The sequence below is a fragment of the Podarcis vaucheri genome, assembly GCF_965113315.1.
Source record: "Podarcis vaucheri genome assembly, chromosome: 1".
NCBI lineage: Eukaryota > Metazoa > Chordata > Lepidosauria > Squamata > Lacertidae > Podarcis > Podarcis vaucheri.
Window position 1 is genome coordinate 121,503,608 of NC_138759.1, and position 20,575 is coordinate 121,524,182.

General features: G+C 45.0%; 1 protein-coding gene across 2 annotated transcripts in view; it reads right to left on the reverse strand.

Annotated features, from left to right (window-relative positions):
• MYO3B (myosin IIIB) overlaps positions 1–20,575 on the reverse strand; it is a 313,368-nt gene that overhangs the window by 168,768 nt on the left and 124,025 nt on the right. The window contains exons 10-11 of one of the 2 annotated variants that reach the window (XM_082205523.1): positions 20,375–20,530; positions 3,571–3,667 (exon numbers count right to left, since the gene is read on the reverse strand). In XM_082205523.1, the coding sequence (XP_082061649.1) occupies positions 3,571–3,667; positions 20,375–20,530 (253 nt within the window). Of the gene's footprint in view, positions 1–3,565; positions 3,668–20,374; positions 20,531–20,575 lie in introns of both variants that reach the window. The other variant, XM_082205522.1, reaches the window with a different exon arrangement.

The following is a 20,575-nucleotide window of genomic DNA, read 5'->3' on the forward strand; positions in this document are numbered from 1 at the left end:
TTTTTTTGGGGGAAAATAAAGGGGAAAAAAATTATTCCCCCCCCCCAGGTGCGGGGCTGGAAGAACCAGGTCGGGGAACAGCGGGAAGGTGCGCTCTGCCTCCCCGCTGTCCCCTGAGCTTGTGGGGCTGGCTATGGGGAGAAGTGCGCTGATCCCGGGACTGCAGGCAGCTCTGCGTGGCCATCTGGAGAGGGGCGGGACTTCGCGCCCGGCTCCCGGTGGCCGCGAAGAGCTGCGCTGAGCCGGGAACTGCAGGCAGCTCTGCGCAACCCTCGGAGCCGGTCTCCTGAGGGTTGCGCAGAGCTTCCTGAAGCCTGGAGAGCGAGAGGGGTCAGTGCACACCAACCCCTCTCACTCTCCAGGCTTCAGGGAAAGCCTGCATTCGCCCCATAGGACGCACACACATTTCCCCTTCATTTTTGGAGGGGAAAAAGTGCGTCCTATAGGGCGAAAAATACGGTAATCCATTCCGGAAGACCATTCAACTTCAGAAACATTTGAAAACCGAGGCACAAAGGGCTGTCAGCAAATTCTACTGAGAAAACTGAAAAACACACAGCAGGAGCCGTTCAACTTCTGGTGTGTGTTTGTAAATGGAAGCATTTACTTCCGGGTTTTCGTTGTTCGGGTTCCGAAACATTCGCCAACAGAGTCATTTGAGAACCGAGGTTCCGCTGTATATACTGACAGCATCTAGCCCTATTTCTGTTACATGTGTGTCAGGTGGGGCTGTGTAGGTTTTGGATCACTGCCTGGGTGCAGTGAGGAGCAGGATAGAGACCAACAAACTGAAGCTGAACGCCGGCAAGACTTAGGCCCCATAGGTGGGTCCGTGGTCTGGGAATTAGGAATTTGCCTAATTTTGGAAGGGGTTGCACCGCCTCTCAAAAAGCAGGTATAGTGGTACCTCGGGTTAAGAACTTAATTCGTTCTGGAGGTCCATTCTTAACCTGAAACTGTTCTTAACCTGAGGTACCACTTTAGCTAATGGGGCCTCCTGGTGCTGCTGCGCCGCCGGAGCACAATTTCTGTTTTCATCCTGAAGCAAAGTTCTTAACCTGAGGCACTATTTCTGGGTCAGTGGAGTCTGTAACCTGAAGCATCTGTAACCTGAAGCGTCTGTAACCTGAGGTACCACTGTACACAGTCTGGCAGTCTTCTGGATCCATCATTTCCACTGGGGACCCATGTGCAAGGGCAGGTTATCCCTGGTGTAATGGGAGCAATTGTGCCAAGGCCCACGCCTACACGGGGCCCCAGAGATTTATTTATTTATTCAACAGCAAGTCTCTAGTGCTTCTGGAAGGCAGATTAGGAATCAAAATGTGCAATCTGACCAGGATTTTTATCTGGGGGCAAGAGGCAGCAGTGGAGTGGTGCATAGGAGCCAATTCCTGAGGGCCGAAGTGACCTCAACCTCTACCAATAGCATATTTGAGAAGGTCCCACCCCCCAGTTGATGGGCATTGCCATTCAAATGGTGCGTATCCATCATGTCATGTGATCAACTGTGTGGGGCGGGGCTTACATGCCCTGCCTATTTTATTCAACTTGGCACCCCTGGAGTGGTAGTAGGGGAAGAAAGAAAGAAAGAACGAAAGAAAGATCCATACATATGCAGAATGTGGGTGGCACTGAACCACTGAGCCTCTTGGGCTTGCCGATCGGAAGGTCAGCGGTTCGAATCCCTGCAATGGGGTGAGCTCCCATTGCTCTGTCCCAGCTCCTGCCAACCTAGCAGTTTGAAAGCACACCAGTGCAAGTAAATAAACAGGTACCGCTGCAGTGGAAAGGTAAACGGTGTTTCCGTGTGCTCTGGTTTCTGTCACGGTGTCCCGTTGCACCAGAAGCGGTTTAGTCATTCTGGCCACATGACCCAGAAAGCTGTCTGTGGACAAACACCGGCTCCCTCAGCCTAAAAGCGAGATGAGCGCTGCAACCTCACAGTTGCCTTTGACTGAACTTAACCATCCAGGGGTCCTTTACCATACATACATAGGTAAAGGTAAAGGGACCCCTGACCATTAGGTCCAGTCGTGACCGACTCTGGGGTTGTACACTCATCTTGCTATATAGGTCGAGGGAGCTGGCGTTTGTCCGCAGACAGCTTCTGGGTCACGTGGCCAGCATGACTAAGCCGTTTCTGGCGAACCAGAGCAGCGCACGGAAATGCCGTTTACCTTCCAGCCGGAGCGGTACCTATTTATCTACTTGCACTTTGACGTAGGTAGGTAGGCAGGAGCAGGGACTGAGCAACGGGAGTTCACCCCGTCGCGGGGATTCGAACCGCCAACCTTCTGAACGGCAAGTCCAAGGATCTGTAGTTTAACCCACAGCGCCACCCACGTCCCACCATCACAGTTTGCTTGCATGTATGTAACATACATACATACATACATACATACATACATACAAGCAAACTGGTGATTGCTTGCTTCATTGTATTCCGCTGCTTTGGGCAAGACGAATGTGCACATAAAGAAGATCTAGCTAAGCTCTTCCCTGCTGCCTATTTATGCTACACTGCCCCAGCGCCCCACCTTGTGGTCTTCCATGGAAAGGGTTGATCAGGTCTACAACATGCTTAGCAGTGCTGTAGCTCAAGCATTCCTTGGCCATTTTGCTTGGGCCCAACAAATCACACAGTTCAAAGCCAGTTAGTGGGTTCCATCTATCATAGAATCATAGAATCATAGAGTTGGAAGAGACCACAAGGGCCATCGAGTCCAACCCCCTGCCAAGCAGGAAACACCATCAGAGCACTCCTGACATATGGTTGTCAAGCCTCTGCTTAAAGACCTCCAAAGTAGGAGACTCCACCACACTCCTTGGCAGCAAATTCCACTGTCGAACAGCTCTCACTGTCAGGAAGTTCTATCACACTCCACCATCACCAAGAAACGCCACCAGCACTGGGTCTATGCAAACAAAAGCCAGCTCCTTTTACAACAGCTTTTGCTCGGTTTTATGAGACAAAGTAAACAGGCTCAAAGAGATGGATATGGGCAACAGGAAGTTGGAATATTTCAGGGCGGAGAAAGATGGAAGAAAATGGATCATTCAAGGAGTGGTGGTTAGATCTCTCTGCCTCTTTCCCTGTCCGATAAATTGCCATGCATTTGTAAGCGTGAAAGATCACTGGAGCTACAAGAACCAAGTTTATGTAAGGGGAAAGAGATGTGCATGGTTTGACTAAAGTCGCTGTGTTTATAATAGTGATATACTTTTAATGCATAAGCCCCAATGGAAAAGTAGTTCTGAAATACACACCCTCTCTAATCTCGATGTTTGGAGCTGAGCTTCTCATTGCACCAAGCACAAATAATAATGTAACCTACTGCCATCCATCATCTGCTTCTCCTGTATAACAGAACAATCTAAATGCTCAGAATATAAATGAACCCCTGATAGGAGATCATAATCATATGACACAGTTTTCTCATTATGTCAGGACTATGAACAATTAACTTGGTGACATGGCAATATTGTTAGAAATATGAATAATGCCTGGAAGGCAAGAGCAAGCGGTAAGACCGAGTACTGAGAATTCATTAACTTGTCATACCTTACCTCATCCAGGACTTCAAGGTTTACCAGATCATCATCTGGAGAGTTTTTGTCAGACGCATCAAGACGATATGGTCTTCGAGTGTGTATTCGCTCATGCCTGTAAACAAGAGTATCTGTGTGAAATCTCTGTTCCCAAGTATGCATTTGGCCATAGGCAATGATCCTGAAGCTTGTGGTTGACCTAACCCATGAGTAGGCAAACTAAGGCCCAGGGGCCAGAACCAGCCCAATCACCTTCTAAATCCGGCCTGCAGATGGTCCGGGAATCAGCGTGTTTTTACATGAGTAGAATGTGCCCTTTCATTTAAAACACATCTCTGGGTTATTTGTGGGTCATAGGAATTTGTCCCCCCCTTCAAAATTTAGTCTGGCCCCCCACAAGGTCTGAGGGACAGTGTACCGGCCCCCTGCTGAAAAAGCTTGCTGACCCCTGGAGACATACCTGCACTACAGACAGGGCCAGATTTAGGTGTGATGAGGCCCATAGCTACTGAAGGTAATGGGGCCCTTTATAGGTCCAGCTGTCCTTTGTCAACAACATATTGTCACTTCTTTTTGTGTGGAATATATGCTACAGTGGTACCTCTAGTTATGTACTTAATTCGTTCTGGAGGTCCGTTCTTAACCTGAAGCACCGCTTTAGCTAATGGGGCCTCCCGCTGCCGCCACGCCGCCTGAGCCCGATTTCTGTTCTCATCCTGAAGCAAAGTTCCTAACATGAGGTACTATTTCTGGGTTAGCAGAGTCTGTAACCTGAAGCGTATGTAACCCGAGGTACCACTGTATATGGTAATTTATGGACCTAATAGGTCCATACACAACATAAAACACTGTTGCTGTATGTAGGTTCTATTTTATTTGTTTTTTAATCTTATATTTTGGAAATGTACATCCAGGGGGTTTTTTTCTTTACATTTTTTTTTGGGGGGGGGGCCAAGAGAGTGGGGCCCTAAGCTATAGCTTGTTTGGCTTATACGTCAATCCAGCACTGACTACAGACCTGAAGATGCTTAAAAGCCATTCCCTCTCCTCAGGGGGTGCTAGTAACTGAAGTTCTGTGAGGGGAAAAACTGGTCTCTCCCCTACAGATGGTATATAGTCTTAAGTTGTGGACGAACATATCAGACGACACAGCGATTTTTCCAAAGCAGCTCTTTATATGTAAGCTGGAACTGAACTGAACTGAGGAGCTCAGTCAGCCTGCTTATATAGAGCTCCACTAGAATGCAACAGTAACCATTTTCTGTAACTAGCCAATCACTGAACGTCACTTTCGATCCTTCATTTGCATACAAACTATCCAAACACTGAACGTCACTTTCGATCCTTCATTTGCATAACTATCTACAGTATCCCCCTGCTGGCCCAGGGTGAGAACTTCAGTACATAACATAGCACTCATCAATCTACTGTTACTAGGATCTTTTGGAAGAAAATAAAACAACTAGATTGGTACAAATATACATTTGTAGTGCAAATACACAAAAATACATATTATACAAGAAAAAGGTTTATAAAAATCAATGAATCTACTGGGAACAACTGCACAAAACACACACACACACACACACACACACACACACACATTTTACCCAAGCAAATCAAATTTTTAAAAAGGAATAGTTAAGGTATGAAAATATAGACTGCATACATTATCCATTGTATGATAGTAAGTTCTTGTGCACAACATGTTTACTAACAAGTGTCCTTGCATCGCAACAAGTCATTCTAGAGTTCACTATATGTCTTTGGTGTCCTTGCTGCTGTCACTGGGACACTCATTCCTTCTTAATAGCATGCATTGAGTCTTTAAATCGTTATGGTGTGACCACCTGATAGATTATCCAAACGTTTGCAGTCTCCGTAAAATGAAATAAAATGAGATAAGGATGTTGCAGCAGTCCATCCTGAACCCATGAGATAAAATGGGCAAGAAGGTTGTAATCCTATGCATTCATCCTAGACAGAAAAGTCCCATTTAACTTAAGTGGGGCTTAGAATCATAGAATTGTAGAGTTGGAAGGGCCCACGAGGGTCATCTAGTCCAGCCCCCTGGAATGCAGGAATCTTTTTGCCCGGTGTGGCCGACTTGTCGCCATTCTACACATTGTGCAAATGAGATTGTAGAATTGTGGGCCGTACCACTCTAGACAGCAGGTGTAATGCCATATTTTTAATGCCTGCGCCCACGTAAAAAAATTATCTGCATATCGTAAAACCACACGCCAGGGAGAAGTCTATTCTAAAGCTTTACCACTGATATGCTACACGCAAGAAAAATCTTACATGGAGGGTTATTTGAACGTTTCACTCCTACTTTGCAATCTGAAGTGGTGCAGCCCAAAATTTTGCCGCCTAAGTCTACTTGCCACGTAACTCTATGCAAGAATGGCTATTACTGTCAATTAAACACACCCAACACTACACTATGTAGCAGCAAGTCTTTCAATAGAGAACCAAGTATAAAATCCTATTTTTTTCCAGTCATTCCAACTTGGTGTAAGTTAGTTCCACTTCCGCATACACTCTTGAAGTCACTTCTAGCTAGCCACATTTCTTCTTCCTCATACATGCATCGTGCAATCTGAATGTGACCATGACCAGGGCTATAGTCAAAAATCAAGAGTATTTACCCTGTTACCTCTAAGTCTGCCAAAGCGTCGTCTTTCATGGCCCTAGAACTTGTCCAAGATGACATTTCTGAACCACAACTGCTAGGACATGCTAAATTCCAAGAGCGTTCAGCCAGCTTCTCCTTGCAGCTTAAATTATCGCCTCTGAGTTACAGAATTAGAAGCAGAGACATACTGCCCCATAACCCCCATATAATCTGATTACATGGGAGGAATCTTTGGAAATGCCAACAAATACCTTTTGCTTTTAAATAGGATGTCCTAATTTATCAAACTGTAAGGCCAGAATTTTTTTTTAACAGTATTGGTAGTGCAGTATGGTACAGCACAGTGTACCTGCTGTACATACAAAAGCCTGAGGGGCTTAATTCCAGCGTCCAATATAATCAAAGCGTAGAATGCAGTGCACCCACTGAGATACAACAGCATCCCGCTGGGTACCATTTAGAATTGATCCTCAATGACACTCTGACAGATTGCTCCTGTGTACGACTTCCTGTACAGAAGGCAGTAGCAATCTGATAATGCTTGGGTAATAGCATGCAAACCAAACAGAACAATGGCAAGACCTTTCAGGGCATTGAAACATATGAAATGTAATGCATAGACAATATACTGGCCTCATTTACAAACAGAAAAGACACTCTGCTTTTTATAGTTGGGTTGGTGGGTGGGTGTGGGTGTGTACAGTGGTTCCTCTGGTTACGTACTTAATTCATTCCGGAGGCCCGTTCTTAACCTGAAACTGTTCTTAACCTGAAGCACCACTTTAGCTAGTGTGGCCTCCAGCTGCCACCGCCGTGCGATTTCTGTTCTCATCCTGAAGCAAAGTTCTTAACCCGAGGTACTATTTCTGGGTTAGTGGAGTCTGTAACCTGAAGTGTATGTAACCTGAAGCGTATGTAACCCAAGATACCACTGTATGTGTGTGTATATACATGCATACAGCAAATGACTTATAAAATTGCACAAAGCAACAGCAACTCAAAACAGAACAAATGCCATGAGTAATTCAATAGAAAAACGAATGTTTTTTCTCTCTCTATTGAATTGCTCATGAATGTTTTGGGACAGAATGATTTTTGCAGCTGTTGTTAAAGCTGCAAAACAATGAGGCACAGGAAGGAGCAACAAAGAAATTTCTGAAACAACGGTTGGATATCAGCTCCACCCAAGGCATGATGGAGAGCAGCAACAGCTGGGAAAGTATAGACATAACATTTTACAAGGACAGGTAAAAAACACCACGGAGAGAATAATTGCCACACACAGGAAGAACAAGGATATAGTTTTGAGTGCCTCACTTGTAGTTCTATAAATCATTTAATGTATCAACACGAATGGAAGTTACTAATATTGCAGTTGTTGTATAAGGGATTATTATTTTGACCAGAATGTAATTGAAATTAATAAGATTTGGAAAGCAGAAATAAAGCACATATGACTCTAAACAACTCCACATACATGTCCAAATTGCATTTCACAATTTCCCCTTCATCTCCTACACCACGAGCAACTGTATGGCATCCATGCTTTATTGATCAGAAATTGCAAGTTGCCTTTCAACAAGGAGTGAAAGGGGAAAGAGTGGTTTCGCAACTTGATGGGGCGTATTTTGCATTAATGGTTCTGAGTTTCTGTTTCAGTCATAGTCAAGGTTTATTTCTGACCACCAAAGTGCCTATTAGCATCCCATTTGTTTCAACGGGCTCATTTGAAGCATGATTACATGCATAAAAGGTGTCAGGGAGATTTAAAAACAACAACACACAATCAATTAGAAACATTTAAAAGCTTTTTGTTGGTGGACCCTAAACCTCCCTCAGATATACTATGAAAAGCAAAGCAACAAGGTAAGAAGCTTAGCTAATTGGCATAATGCAACTACTTACTGGTGAGGACAATTTTTAAAAAGGTACAAATTCATGGCCAATATCTTTAAATAAACCCAGGCATTGTGTGATCTATTGTCTTCGACGCTCTTCAATGTTGAACATTTACCATTCTGCAGGTTCTTGGCTGTGCACAGGTCAGTGTAATGTGCTTAGGTTCAATGCAAAATTTTTAAAAAACTGAACCTGAGGTGGCAATAGAGCACTTGGAAGGAGTTGCACTTTTGAGCCACGTGGTCAGACACAGATGCTAGGTTTTTCTGTACGAAGGCCAACCTGAGGTAAGAGGCTAGGTGTCAGGGACTGGACTGAAGAGGAGGAGGAGTGGTGGGGGGTCTGCCCCCTTCTTTTCATCATCATCATCATTTTTTTAATTTGTATACCGTCTTTCTATCTTACAATACTCAAGGCGGTTTACAAGCTGAAGAAACAAAAAACGTACATCTTACCACAATCTAATGCAATACAAAAATGTGATAATAAAACTTTAAAATAGGCAACCTACATCAAAAAAGTAACATTCAACAATCATTAGAATAGTATTAAATACAGTGGTACCCCGCAAGACGAATGCCTCGCAAGACGGAAAACCCGCAAGACGAAAGGGTTTTCTGTTTTGGAGGCGCTTCGCAAGACGAATTTCCCTATGGGCTTGCATCGCAAGACGAAAGCCCATAGGGAAATGCTGGCGGTCGGGAGCAAAGACTTTCGCCCACAGCCAGCCTTCAGAAGAGGACCTCTTCTGAAGGCCGGCGGGGGGCAAAAGTCTTTGCTCCCCCCCGCCTGCCTTCCCCCGCCTGCCCCGGGTGATCTTAAAATGCTGGCGGGCGGGAGCGAAGCGTTCGCTGCCGACCCCAGCATTTTAAAATCTCCCCCTGTCTCGGGGAGATTTTAAAATGCTGGGGGGCGGGAGCGAAGCGTAGCGTTTGCTGCCGACCCCCAGCATTTTAAAATCTCCCCCTGTCCCGGGGAGATTTTAAAATGCTGGGGTCGGCAGCGAATGTTTCGCTCCCGACCCCCAGCATTTTAAAACGCTGTTCCGAAGCGGGGGGGAACACCTGCCCCAGCCGCCCTACTTCGGAACGCTGTTCCGAAGCGGGGTGGGGGGCGGGAACACCTGCCCCAGCCGCCCCACTTCGGAACGCTGTTCCGAAGCGGGGCGGAGGGCGGGAACACCTTCTGAAGGCGGGCGGGGGGCGAAAGTCTTTGTCCCCCCTGCCTGCCTTCCCAGGGGCTTTTAAATCGCCCCGGACAGCGGAGAAGTCCTCCGCTGTCCGGGGCGATTTTAAAATGCCGCCCGCCAGCATTTTAAGATCGCCCGGACAGCGGAGAAGTCCTCCGCTGTCCCGGGTTTTTTAAAATGCTGGGGGTGGGAAGAAAAGCCCTTGTCCCCCCCCCAGCCTTCAGAAGAGGTCCGGGGACAGACTGTCCCCGGACCTGGTCTGAAGGCGGTTTCCCTAGGAACGCATTAATTGATTTTCAATGCATTCCTATGGGAAACCGTGCATCGCAAGACGAAAAACTCGCAAGACGAAGAGACTTGCGGAACGAATTAATTTCGTCTTGCGAGGCACCACTGTAATAATAACATGTAAAAGCTGAACAGAAATCCACTCAACAGTTACAAGAAATAATTTCTAAACTCTAATAGTAAAACAGCGGCAAGCCACAGTACATAAAATAATACAATACAAATTGAGAAGCAGAGACTAGAGGGTGAGGCTAGGCAGGTGGAAGGAGGCCTTGCCTGATGGAGTCTCTCCCCTCACAGTTCTTCCTCCAGGACCAGCTTCCTTATGAGGAGTCCCAAGGGCAGGGGGTAGGGTAGCACCCAGAGAGGAGGAAGGCAGTCTTGATTTACGGCAGGGCTTGGAGGAAGGTAACAGCTCAGAGATAGATGAACATAGAGTTATGCAGTGTTAGGAGAACAGGGAGGGGAGACAGAGCAGCTAGCTGACACGTCTATGGACAGTATAACCGACCCCCCTTCTCCCAAAACATAGCATTCATTAAGGGTGCAAGAACAAAGAGTCTAGAGACAATTGTCCATGAATGGATGCCGTAGAAGCAGGTGTTGTTGCTAGAGGAGAAGTGTGGCGATCACACAGGGTCTCCGGATGTTTGACGGTCTATTGATCCCTGTGCCACCACTATGATCACTTCCCCGCTGCCACCAACCCGTTTCTCTCAGGTACACACGGAGTCCAGACAGTTGTTAACATTAAATCAAATAAGCAAGTTTATTTTATAAGCATTAACAAGTTTATGGTTTCAGCTAATTTTTCTTGTCAGTTTCTCATCCTTAGTTTCTATACCGGCCTATACCTTCCTAATAATTTCTAACTGATTATCCCAACTGTCTATCTGACTCCTCCTAACAGTTTCACTCACTCTCTCACATCAAAACTAGACCAACCCACAGACTTATCCTCCCTCTTCCTTCTCCAACTCCCAACTGACTTCCCAGCAACTCCAACTCTAACTCTAACTCCTCCCCTTGGGTTCCCACTGGCCAATCACTTCACACTCATTTAACCCTTTCCTTATGACCCACCTAAACCATATGTAAGAATAAATCATCTTGTTTCCTCCCTGCCTCTTGGTGCTATGGGGGTGAGGGTGGGGGTGGGGAGAGGATTCCTCAAGCCTGACACTAGAGCTAGTTGGTCACAGGAGAGGCTATTTCAACAGCCAACAGGACTCTTTGCTTGTAGAAGTAGGCAGCTTGGTGGCATACTGATCATCCCAGGTTAACTTTCCCCTGGGTCATGAGTGTGAAAGGGAACACAGTAATAATATCTGACCCCTTCATCCCACGCCAATTTCAACCGGTCCCTGCCACAGTTATTTTGGCAGGTAGCACAAGAACATAAATAAGAGACCTGCTGGATCAGACCAAAGATCCATCTAATCATAAAAATAGCTCAGCTGGTAAAGCTTGAGACCCCCTTAATCTCAGGGTCGTGAGTTTGAGCCCCGTGTAGGGCAGATGATTCCTGCCTTGCAGGGGGTTGGACTAGATGACCCTTGTGGCCCCTTCCATTTCTACCATTCTGTTTGCACAGTAGTCAACCAGGCGGCTATAGGAAGCCACCAAGCAGGACCTAAGCACAAGCGCACTCTGTTAGAATTCCTGCTCCATGATCGCAGTCATGGGATTGTTGTCTATCACATGACGGTATATGTTTTGACTCCACAGAGTGGGAAGTGACGGAGACAGGATGTTTGTGTGACTGTGTTCCGTGAAGTGGGACTATTGTCCTTTGTTCTTTCTCTCTTTGTTGTCTGATGCTAGAGAGAGAGGGAGCCATGTTGCAGTGCTCCGTGTGTGTATATATGTAAATAAAGTAGATTAGCCAAAATGCTGAATTGCTGAGGTCTGTCACGTGAGTTGCGAAGACTCTGTGGATCCCTAAGTGTGCCGGTGTTGGTTGGCATCGGTTGCTGTGATGCCAATTGGGCATGTGTCTCTGCCAGGATCCTACTCGAGTGTAGGGCTGAGCTCCTGATACACTCTCCCCACGGGTGATTGCCAGCAACTGGCATTCAGAAACATACTGAAGATCCTTCACATCCAACATAGAAGATAAAGCATAACCATCATAACTAGTAGCCAGTTTTACCCCACCATGCATATCCAACTCTATCTTGTCCCCTTCTTACTCACTGTTTCTCTAAACTAAAAAGCTCCAAATTCGTAACCTGAGTAGGTCTTTTTTTAAAAAAAGTTCTTATTGTTAAAATAATTCAGCATTAATACACACATATTGCGAATATACAATCATACATTTCATACAATCCACCATCCCTCACCCCACCTTTGTGTTAGACTTCCAATCTACTCAATTGCAATTTCTTTCCACTTCTTTCACACACCTTTAACCTAATTTCATGCTTCTTTTTCTATTACACATTGTTATCCATCTTATTTAGTATTCCAGTATTTAAAACGGAACTTGTTTATTCTAATAGGAGTTCTGATTTTTCAATATAGTTTTGCAAGTATCCTTTAAACACCTTCCAGTCCCTGTCTATCTTCTCTTTTGAGATCCTTCCAATTTCTCCCATTGTTTTGGATATATTGTAGTATTCCAATAATTTGGCAAGCCACTCTCTATTTTTGTCAGTCGAATACCACTTTTCCAATTTTTTGCAATCAATAGCCTTGCGGCTACTGTTGCGTATAAATATAATGTCTTGTCTTCTTCCTTTAGACTTCTTCCTGAGTAGGTCTTGTCCTCTTGATCATTTCAGTTTCCTGTCTCTGAATGGCTCTATTCTCCTTAGATGAAATATTCTGTAAATTAAGAATTATTTGCTCTAATCTGCTCTCACCCAGACCATCCTGTGCCAGCTCAGTTGAAACAGAGAAGCCTTGCATTGTTTCTGGGACATGGTTAGGCACTGGTGAAGTTTCTAAGGGAAAGGCATTTCAGAGCCAAGGGGTACCCAATGAGAACGACTCCCAAGATGCCTTTGCAATCCTTACTTGGTGCATGGATAGCCTGCAAGTGTTGTGTTTGGATTGAGGGTACATTATATTCACAGCCTTTTTATACTAAGCCATTTCTAATTGCTGAGTTGGCTTGCAAATGAACTACTTTTCCGAATAAATAGAAAACTCCCACTGTGTTTCCCCCCCCAGGGCAATGGGAAATGTCAGTTTTATTACTGAAGACTTAAAAAGAAAACCAACCTAAAAGCACATGCTGCTAAGAAAACTTCTTAGTCAAATATGAGAAAAGGGGGAGTATCTATTGCATTTGTTTCTCTGTGCGTGTTGTACTCAGAAGGACAATAGTGGAAGTATAACATCAAATTTGCTTCATGTTCGTCTGCTGGCCTTATCAGTTTTCGCCTATTAGTCTGGGTACTGCCAAAACCAAAGAACCACTGACTCCAGCAAGCACCAGACCAGCCATGTTGGACCAAAATGGAAGATGAAGACAATAATGGAAAAATTCAGCTTTGTGCAAGCTGCTTCACTATTGCTGAATCATAATGTCACAGATGGTGTATTAAGTGGTGATAAGATTAAAGACGAATAATTGATGCTTTTGAATTATGGTGCTAGACTCTTGAGAGTCCCAGGGACTGCAAAAAGATCAAAACTATACATTCTGAAGGAAATCAGCCCTGAGTGCTCACTGGAAGGACAGATCGTGAAGCTGAGGCTCCAATACTTTGGCCACCTCATGAGAAGAGAAGACTCCCTGGAAAAGACCCTGATGTTGGGGAAGATGGAGGGCACAAGGAGAAGGGGACGACAGAGGACGAAATGGTTGGACAGTGTTCTCGAAGCTACTAACATGAGTTTGACCAAATTGCAGGAGGCAGTGGAAGACAGGAGTGCCTGGCGTGCTCTGGTCCATGGGGTCACGAAGAGCTGGACACGACTAAATGACTAAACAAACAAGAAGATTTAAGAAAGAGAACAACCGATGGGCATGGGCTTGGCAGCCCACTAAAGGGCTGACACCCCCTGATACACACACGGTGCCGCCACACTTTGTATTCTTCTTCTGCCACTGCTGCCATGGAAGCAGCAGCAGCAACACCACCTATCAACCTCCTTGCCAAACCCCTGGGTGTTGTTTTAGCAGTGGGGCGGGGAGACAGTGCCACTTTTTGAATGGGAGGGGAGCCAAGCCTGACTTCTGTCCACAATGTCCCTGGCCCAACGTTGCCCTCAGTTCTGGCCTCTTTGTTCTCAACTTTCACATGTTGGGCAGGGAAGGTCTGGTGGGAGGGGCGGTTCGCTCACATTTGCTCAAACAGGAAGAGACATTTCTGTGCAATCAAGGATCCTTGGAAAGGGCTACAATTTTCTGTGAAAGTGGAGCTGTAATACACATGCATGTTGGGTGGGATAACAACCATACACACAGGGCTGTATTAAGACCTTCAGAGGCCCTAAGCCCCCATATAACTAGCACGTTGTGCCGATGCCTGATTATCATCTTCCAAAGCAACTACTCTATTCCGAACTTAAAAATGGAAAGCGTGATGCTGGTGGTCAACAAAAGAGGTTCAGATACTCTCTCAAGGCAAATTTTAAAAAATGTAGTATAAACCTGACAATTGGGAAACACTGGCCCGCGGGCGCTCCAGTTGGAGAACAGCTTTTACCAAAGGTGTCATGGGCTTTGAAGACGCTCAAACTCAGGATGCAAGGGAGAAATGTGCTAAGAGGAAGGCACACTTGGCAAATCCACACCGTGATCAACTCCCACCCAGAAACCAATGTCCCCACTGTGGAATGACGTGTGGATCCAGAATTGGCCTCCACAGTCACTTACGGACTCATTGTTAAAATCGTGTTTATGGAAGACAATCTTACTTGGCTACAAGTGATCGCCAAAGAAAATAAGAAAATAACAATTTTTAAAAGGTAAGGGAACTCAGTTCCCGTATATATATATGACAACAACCCTGCCCACAACTCCCTGGAAACTTACTAACTTTACCATATTGCTAATTTTACCACTGTCAACACATGGATATCACTTTTTCTCTCTCTGGTTGCTTCCACTAAACTGCCCTTTAATCTTCTGGTCTGGCCCAAACTATTCCCAATACTGGGTAGAGTAGAACAACACTTAGGAATGGGGTGAATAACAAGGTCTCAGACTAATTTCTCCTCCAATCAATTATGATTTTACTTAACGATTTGGGAAGACAACAAGGTAAACTTTTGACCCTCTTATGAATAGCTCCCTGTGTACTGAAAGAACTGGAGTATTGCCCTCTATTTTCTGACGAAAGGAAATTTACTAAGCCACATTTCCCAAAGACAAACACATTTTGCCCTAGAGTTACTGCCAGCATACACCTCATTTTCCTCCTACCTACATTGCCTTTTCCCTATGAAGGTTAACAAAGAATTCCCTCTATTTAAATGAAGAATAGCAACAGTCTGATCCACGTTCTTTCTTTCGCTGAAAAGATGGAATTGCAACACTGAAAAAGGAAAATCTTCAGCACAGTGGGAGCAGAATAGACCTGGTGACCTCAATTACAGCAGCAATACCAAACTTCCAGCGCAGTTCAAATGCTGACTAGGTCAGTACAATCACGGCAGAGAGCTCTGTTCTTGAGTATATTTCAGAGGAGTCATAATGACAACACTGGCACAACCTTAATTGCAACATCACACATGCCATGACTACAATAAGAATCTGTGTAATCATTAGCATTTACAATGTAATCAGCCTGCAAAATGGTTGCTTCCTTGCCCACAGTAGGTATTACAGGTCTGCAATCTGTCCCTTGGTATTCGCCCAGACAATGTGTGGAGGAAACTGCATTTTAAAACCACATTCAATTCTGCACACCCATCATTTTACAACCCAATTGCTATTCCTTTTAGCTTTGCCTGGTGCTGTCTCTGAGTCCTAACAGGGTGTATGAAGAAAATTACAAGCTGGGCATAAGCTAGTTTCTTGCAGCTAACGGCATTCAGATTGGTAATGGAATTGACTCCAGCTGCAATACCTCCCTGCTAGAGACAGACTGCTGTTCTTTAAAAAGCTGTCTGATGAGAGCCAGCCTAGAGAGCCAGCATGGATCAGCAGGTAGTGTTAGCTGTTGTTCTAGGGAGCCAAACTTTTGTTGGGCTAAGACTGAATGTTACTTGTAAGATCATCTTGCTAAGAGTTATATCTTGCAAAGCAGGTCAGAAATAACTGCAATATTGCAATATAATATTGTGGATGTGGCCAGAGAATCATTTACTGTTTGTGGGAGAAACAGCTTTTAAGAGAGACCATCTTGGCTGTGAATCCTGGAAGCCCTGCTTCCTGCCTTGCAGGCCTTTTTCTACCTGGCCTGGAATGGTGGGGCCCTGACTGACTCCAGCTACAAAAGCTGAGGCTGCTGAACAGACTCTTGGGTTGGGATGTTGTTTAGAGGCTTTGTTGTTGTTATTATTATTTTTTTGCATCTTTATTTTTTAGATTTTATTATGATTTCATAGAATCATAGAGTTGGAAGAGACCACAAGGGCCATCGAGTCCAACCCCCTGCCAAGCAGGAATCATTTACTGTTTAATGTGGACATTGTTCAATTTTGTTGAAATTATTGATGTGTTTAATTTATTGTTTATGACTGTTTTTTGTTATATTGTAATTATGTAAGCTGACTTGAGCAATATAACAAAAATAGTCACAAACAATAAATAAAACACTGAACAGCTCTCATGCGCTTGAATGTATCATGTACTGTGGTTAGCAGCATTGTATAATGTGACTATTGCTGGCCTCTTCTCACTTCAGAACACAAATGGCTGTTTTCTTTTCTTTTCTTTCTTTCTTTCTTTCTTTCTTTCTTTCTTTCTTTCTTTCTTTCTTTCTCTGAACACTGTCATAATCTCCCCTTACCATGCTAATTTTGTGTTTGTATGAAGTTACTGCAACTTTCACTGCTCTCTTTGCAGTCTGAAATGGCATAGTTCAGCACAAATACATCAAGTGGAGTTTAGGGTAATGTAGTTTGGCTCTGAATTCTAAAGCCATGGCAGCTCTGTATTATGGGCCGAAATGCTCTTAGTGGTTCTCAAAGGGTGTGGCGCACCACACTTGTGTGGCAGAAGAGGATGGCAAATGTGGCGGGAAAATTCAAGGGCAATCAATATTATATTTTGGGAATGGAATGTTGTTCTGTAGCTGCAATGTTTAATACTTTCTGGGTGTCCCAGAATCATATTATAAAGCAGTTGTGTTCTATGTTATAAATCAAGCACTGCTAGGACTTGCCACTTCCAGTTTTTCAACGTATTTCTTATCGATAAAATAAATTCAGTGCAGCACGAGCAAGTTTTTAATCTGAAAGTGTGATCCAAAGAAAACCGTTTGAGAATCACTGGGCTAGCGCATACACGATGAACCATTCATAGCCTTGGCCTTTAATGAACCCTGGTTCTGGAATGGAATAGGTCAGGGGTCAGCAAACTTTTTCAGCAGGGGGCCGGTCCACTGTCCCTCAGACCACGTGGTGGGCCGGACTATATTTTGAAGGGGAGGAAAACCCGAATTCCTATGACCCACAAATAACCCAGAGATGCATTTTAAATAAAAGCACACATTCTACTCATGTAAAAACACCAGGCAGACCCCACAAATAACCCACAGATGCATTTTAAATAAAAGGACACATTCTACTCATGTAAAAACACGCTGATTCCTGGACTGTCCGCGGGCCGGATTTAGAAGGCGATTGGGCTGGATCCGGCCCCCAGGCCTTAGTTTGCCTACCCATGGAATAGGTATTCAGCCTCCAATTCATCTAATGAATGATAATGTCTCAAACTGATCCTATACAGGAACAAAATCTCTGGTACAGTCAGCAGTGGTGGAGCATATGCCTGCACTGCCCAGGACAGGCAGGCTCCCGAGGGGAACGGAGCGCGGTCCTGAGGGGGGCAGGGAGCGAAGGGTGGTCTCGCAGGCGCGGGATAGCCGCTCGGGTGCATGGAGCGGTGCATGCGCACTGCAGCCGGGGGCGGAGTGAGCCGCCAATGGCAGACATTCGGCGTGTTGCCTTCCGCGACTCCCAAGCCTCCCCTGAGCTGTTAAAATGAAGGGGGAAGGCCACCGGCAAAGCGGTGCAGCTCCCGCCCTTCCCCCAATGGCTCAGGGTAGGCTTGGGAATCGCGGGCGGGTGGTGTGCCAAATGTCACCCCCCTCAGCGATGACACCCGGGGTGGTCTGCCCCCACCACACACCCCTTCCTCCGCCCCTGACAGTTGGAGCAGAAATCCAGGAATCCATTCAGTAGAATGAGCAGGAAGGCCCCCAAAACACAGCAATAATAATAATAATAATAATAATAATAATAATAATAATAATAATAATAATTTATATCCCGCCCTCCCCAGCCAAAGCTGGGCTCAGAGCAGCTAACAGTTTACATAAAATCACAATCAATTACTTGAAATACATTCTGCAATCAATTCATTCTAAAATCAATTCAGAATCAAATTAATGACAACCATTGGGCTAGAGTTCTACGAGGATTACCAAAGGAGGGGGTCAGACTGTGCCCTGGCCAAAGGCCTGGTGGAACTGCTCTGTCTTGCAGGCCCTGAGGAAAGATATCAAGTCCTGCAGGGACAGAGCGTTCCACCAGATCGGGGCCACAGCCAAAAAAGCCCTGGCTCTGGTTGAGGTCAGCCTAACCTCCCTGTGGCCCGGGATCTCCAAGATGCAAGCTTACTGTATTTTGAAGAAAGTAGTAGTGTACATTGCCATCTAAAGGAGGGGAGAATATGACTATTAAATGCGGAGTCTAAAATTACCTACTTGCACCACTGAACAAGCTGCTCCAGACACTGTATTCAGTATAGCACCTAGCTAGCCACAGACAACTATACTTCACTATAGCAATGATATTCACCCATTGCAGTCTGAAGTGACACAGGTCACTTTTCCACCTCTCTTTATTCTGCTGGTGCACAGACCAGGCCTCTTACTGCAAACAAGTGGGCTTTTATCACCCATATAGGTATACTCTCAAAACAGATTATGAAACAAGAAATGTGGCTAGTGCACTCAGGGTCTTTTATTTTCTCTGAGTGTGGAATCACGTGTCTATGTTTTTCATTAGTGTTTGGCACAGCAGCCAAGTTCGCACCTTATGGCAGACTTTTTTCTTTTGAAATTGCAAACGGCAGCCATCAACAGGGAGAGAATTCATAAGACAGTTTACTTAAAAACAAGGAGGGGGAGATGGAAAAGAAACATAAAAGACCAGCCTCCCGAAGCAAGTCTGACCATTCTAGACCCTTGCTTTAGAAGCATGTGGAATAATTCCAGTTGCAGTGAAATTAGGAAAGTCACACTCACCTTGAAACTGCATCTATTACTTTGTTTTTAAAGATTATTCTTTTTTAAAGGCCTTTGGTTTTCAAATAGCACATTCACTCTGGCTGGATATGCACATACATTTTTATGACTTATGAATCATGACATTTAATTTTCTTCATCAACATTAGCAGGTATTTATTTACAATAATGGTTTACAGCTTATCTAGCAGCCAGACGAATTTCATATTACGAAATGATTGCAGAGCAGACGAAGAGCCTTCATTTGCATTTAAATTCACTTTGAAAACAGCGAAATCCTGCCACCCTCTGGACAGCCATGAAACCAAGAGATATTCCCTGCAGCTTGCCCTAGATTGGACTGGAAAAGAAGGTTTTCCTGATGAATATTAAGTACCCAGCTATATACGAATACTAGTGGTAATATTAGGCCAATGGTGAACCAAAACATCAAGGTTCGGACTCTTAACATTTCACCACTCTCACTTTATTATTCACATTTTGAATCTGCTGCCCTCCCGAAAATCACAAAACATGAGCATGTTCCCTGCTAAGAGTTCATTTATTAATTAATGAACACTTGCATGCCATTGTTTGTCTTAGCAGTAAATCCAAGAAACTACTGAAATGTGATGCTTCCATTACGGATGAATGCGATTAAAAGACATGAATGAGAATGTTGTTTTCCGCTGCCTTGAAGCTCTCCATTTATATGGAATGTTGTAATTCCTGTATGTAAGGATCCATAATAATTAGAACAATATAGCAGCTCTAGTTATGGGTAACTAGACGCGGGACGCGGGTGGGACGTGGGTGGCGCTGTGGGTAAGACCTCAGTGCCTAGGACTTGCCGATCGCATGGTTGGCGGTTCGAATCCCCGTGGCGGGGTGCGCTCCCGTCCTTCGGTCCCAGCGCCTGCCAACCTAGCAGTTTGAAAGCACCCCTGGGTGCAAGTAGATAAATAGGGACCGCTTACCAGCGGGAAGGTAAACGGCGTTCCGTGTGCTGCGCTGGCTCGCCAGATGCAGCTTGTCATGCTGGCCACGTGACCCGGAAGTGTCTGTGGACAGCGCTGGCTCCCGGCCTCTAGAGTGAGATGAGAGCACAACCCTAGAGTCTGGCAAGACTGGCCCGTACGGGCAGGGGTACCTTTACCTTTCCCTTTAGTTATGGGTAAACCTGTCATACATAAGAACTGGTGGCTCCAGATGAGGCAATGCAGCCCCATGGTCCCCAAGATGCTTCTAGCTGATTCAAGGGCAGCTGAGATGAGCATCATCGACGGGAATGCCCATTGCGATGTTCCTCCAGTTGGGACACACTGATCCTTCTTGGTGGACCAGGGCAAAAAGCTTTAAGGCATTATATGATATCTGCGTAAGCAATATATGTCTCACAATTAAAAGTCATAAATTTCTGGAACTTTGTAGTACGGCTATAGCGAAATTGAACAGTACCTTGTCTTGGCTACGGAGCCTAAATGTTGTTGTGCTTGAATGAGATCTGCCAGTTGTTTTTGGAGTGCCATGTCTCTGCCATGGACCTGTCTTATGAAGGGATGTTCCAAAAGGTGAGTGACAGATGGGCGTTTTTCGAAGTCCTTGATTAGGCACCTGAAAAATGCAGCAGTTAAGTTACTTATACATAGATGGACAGAA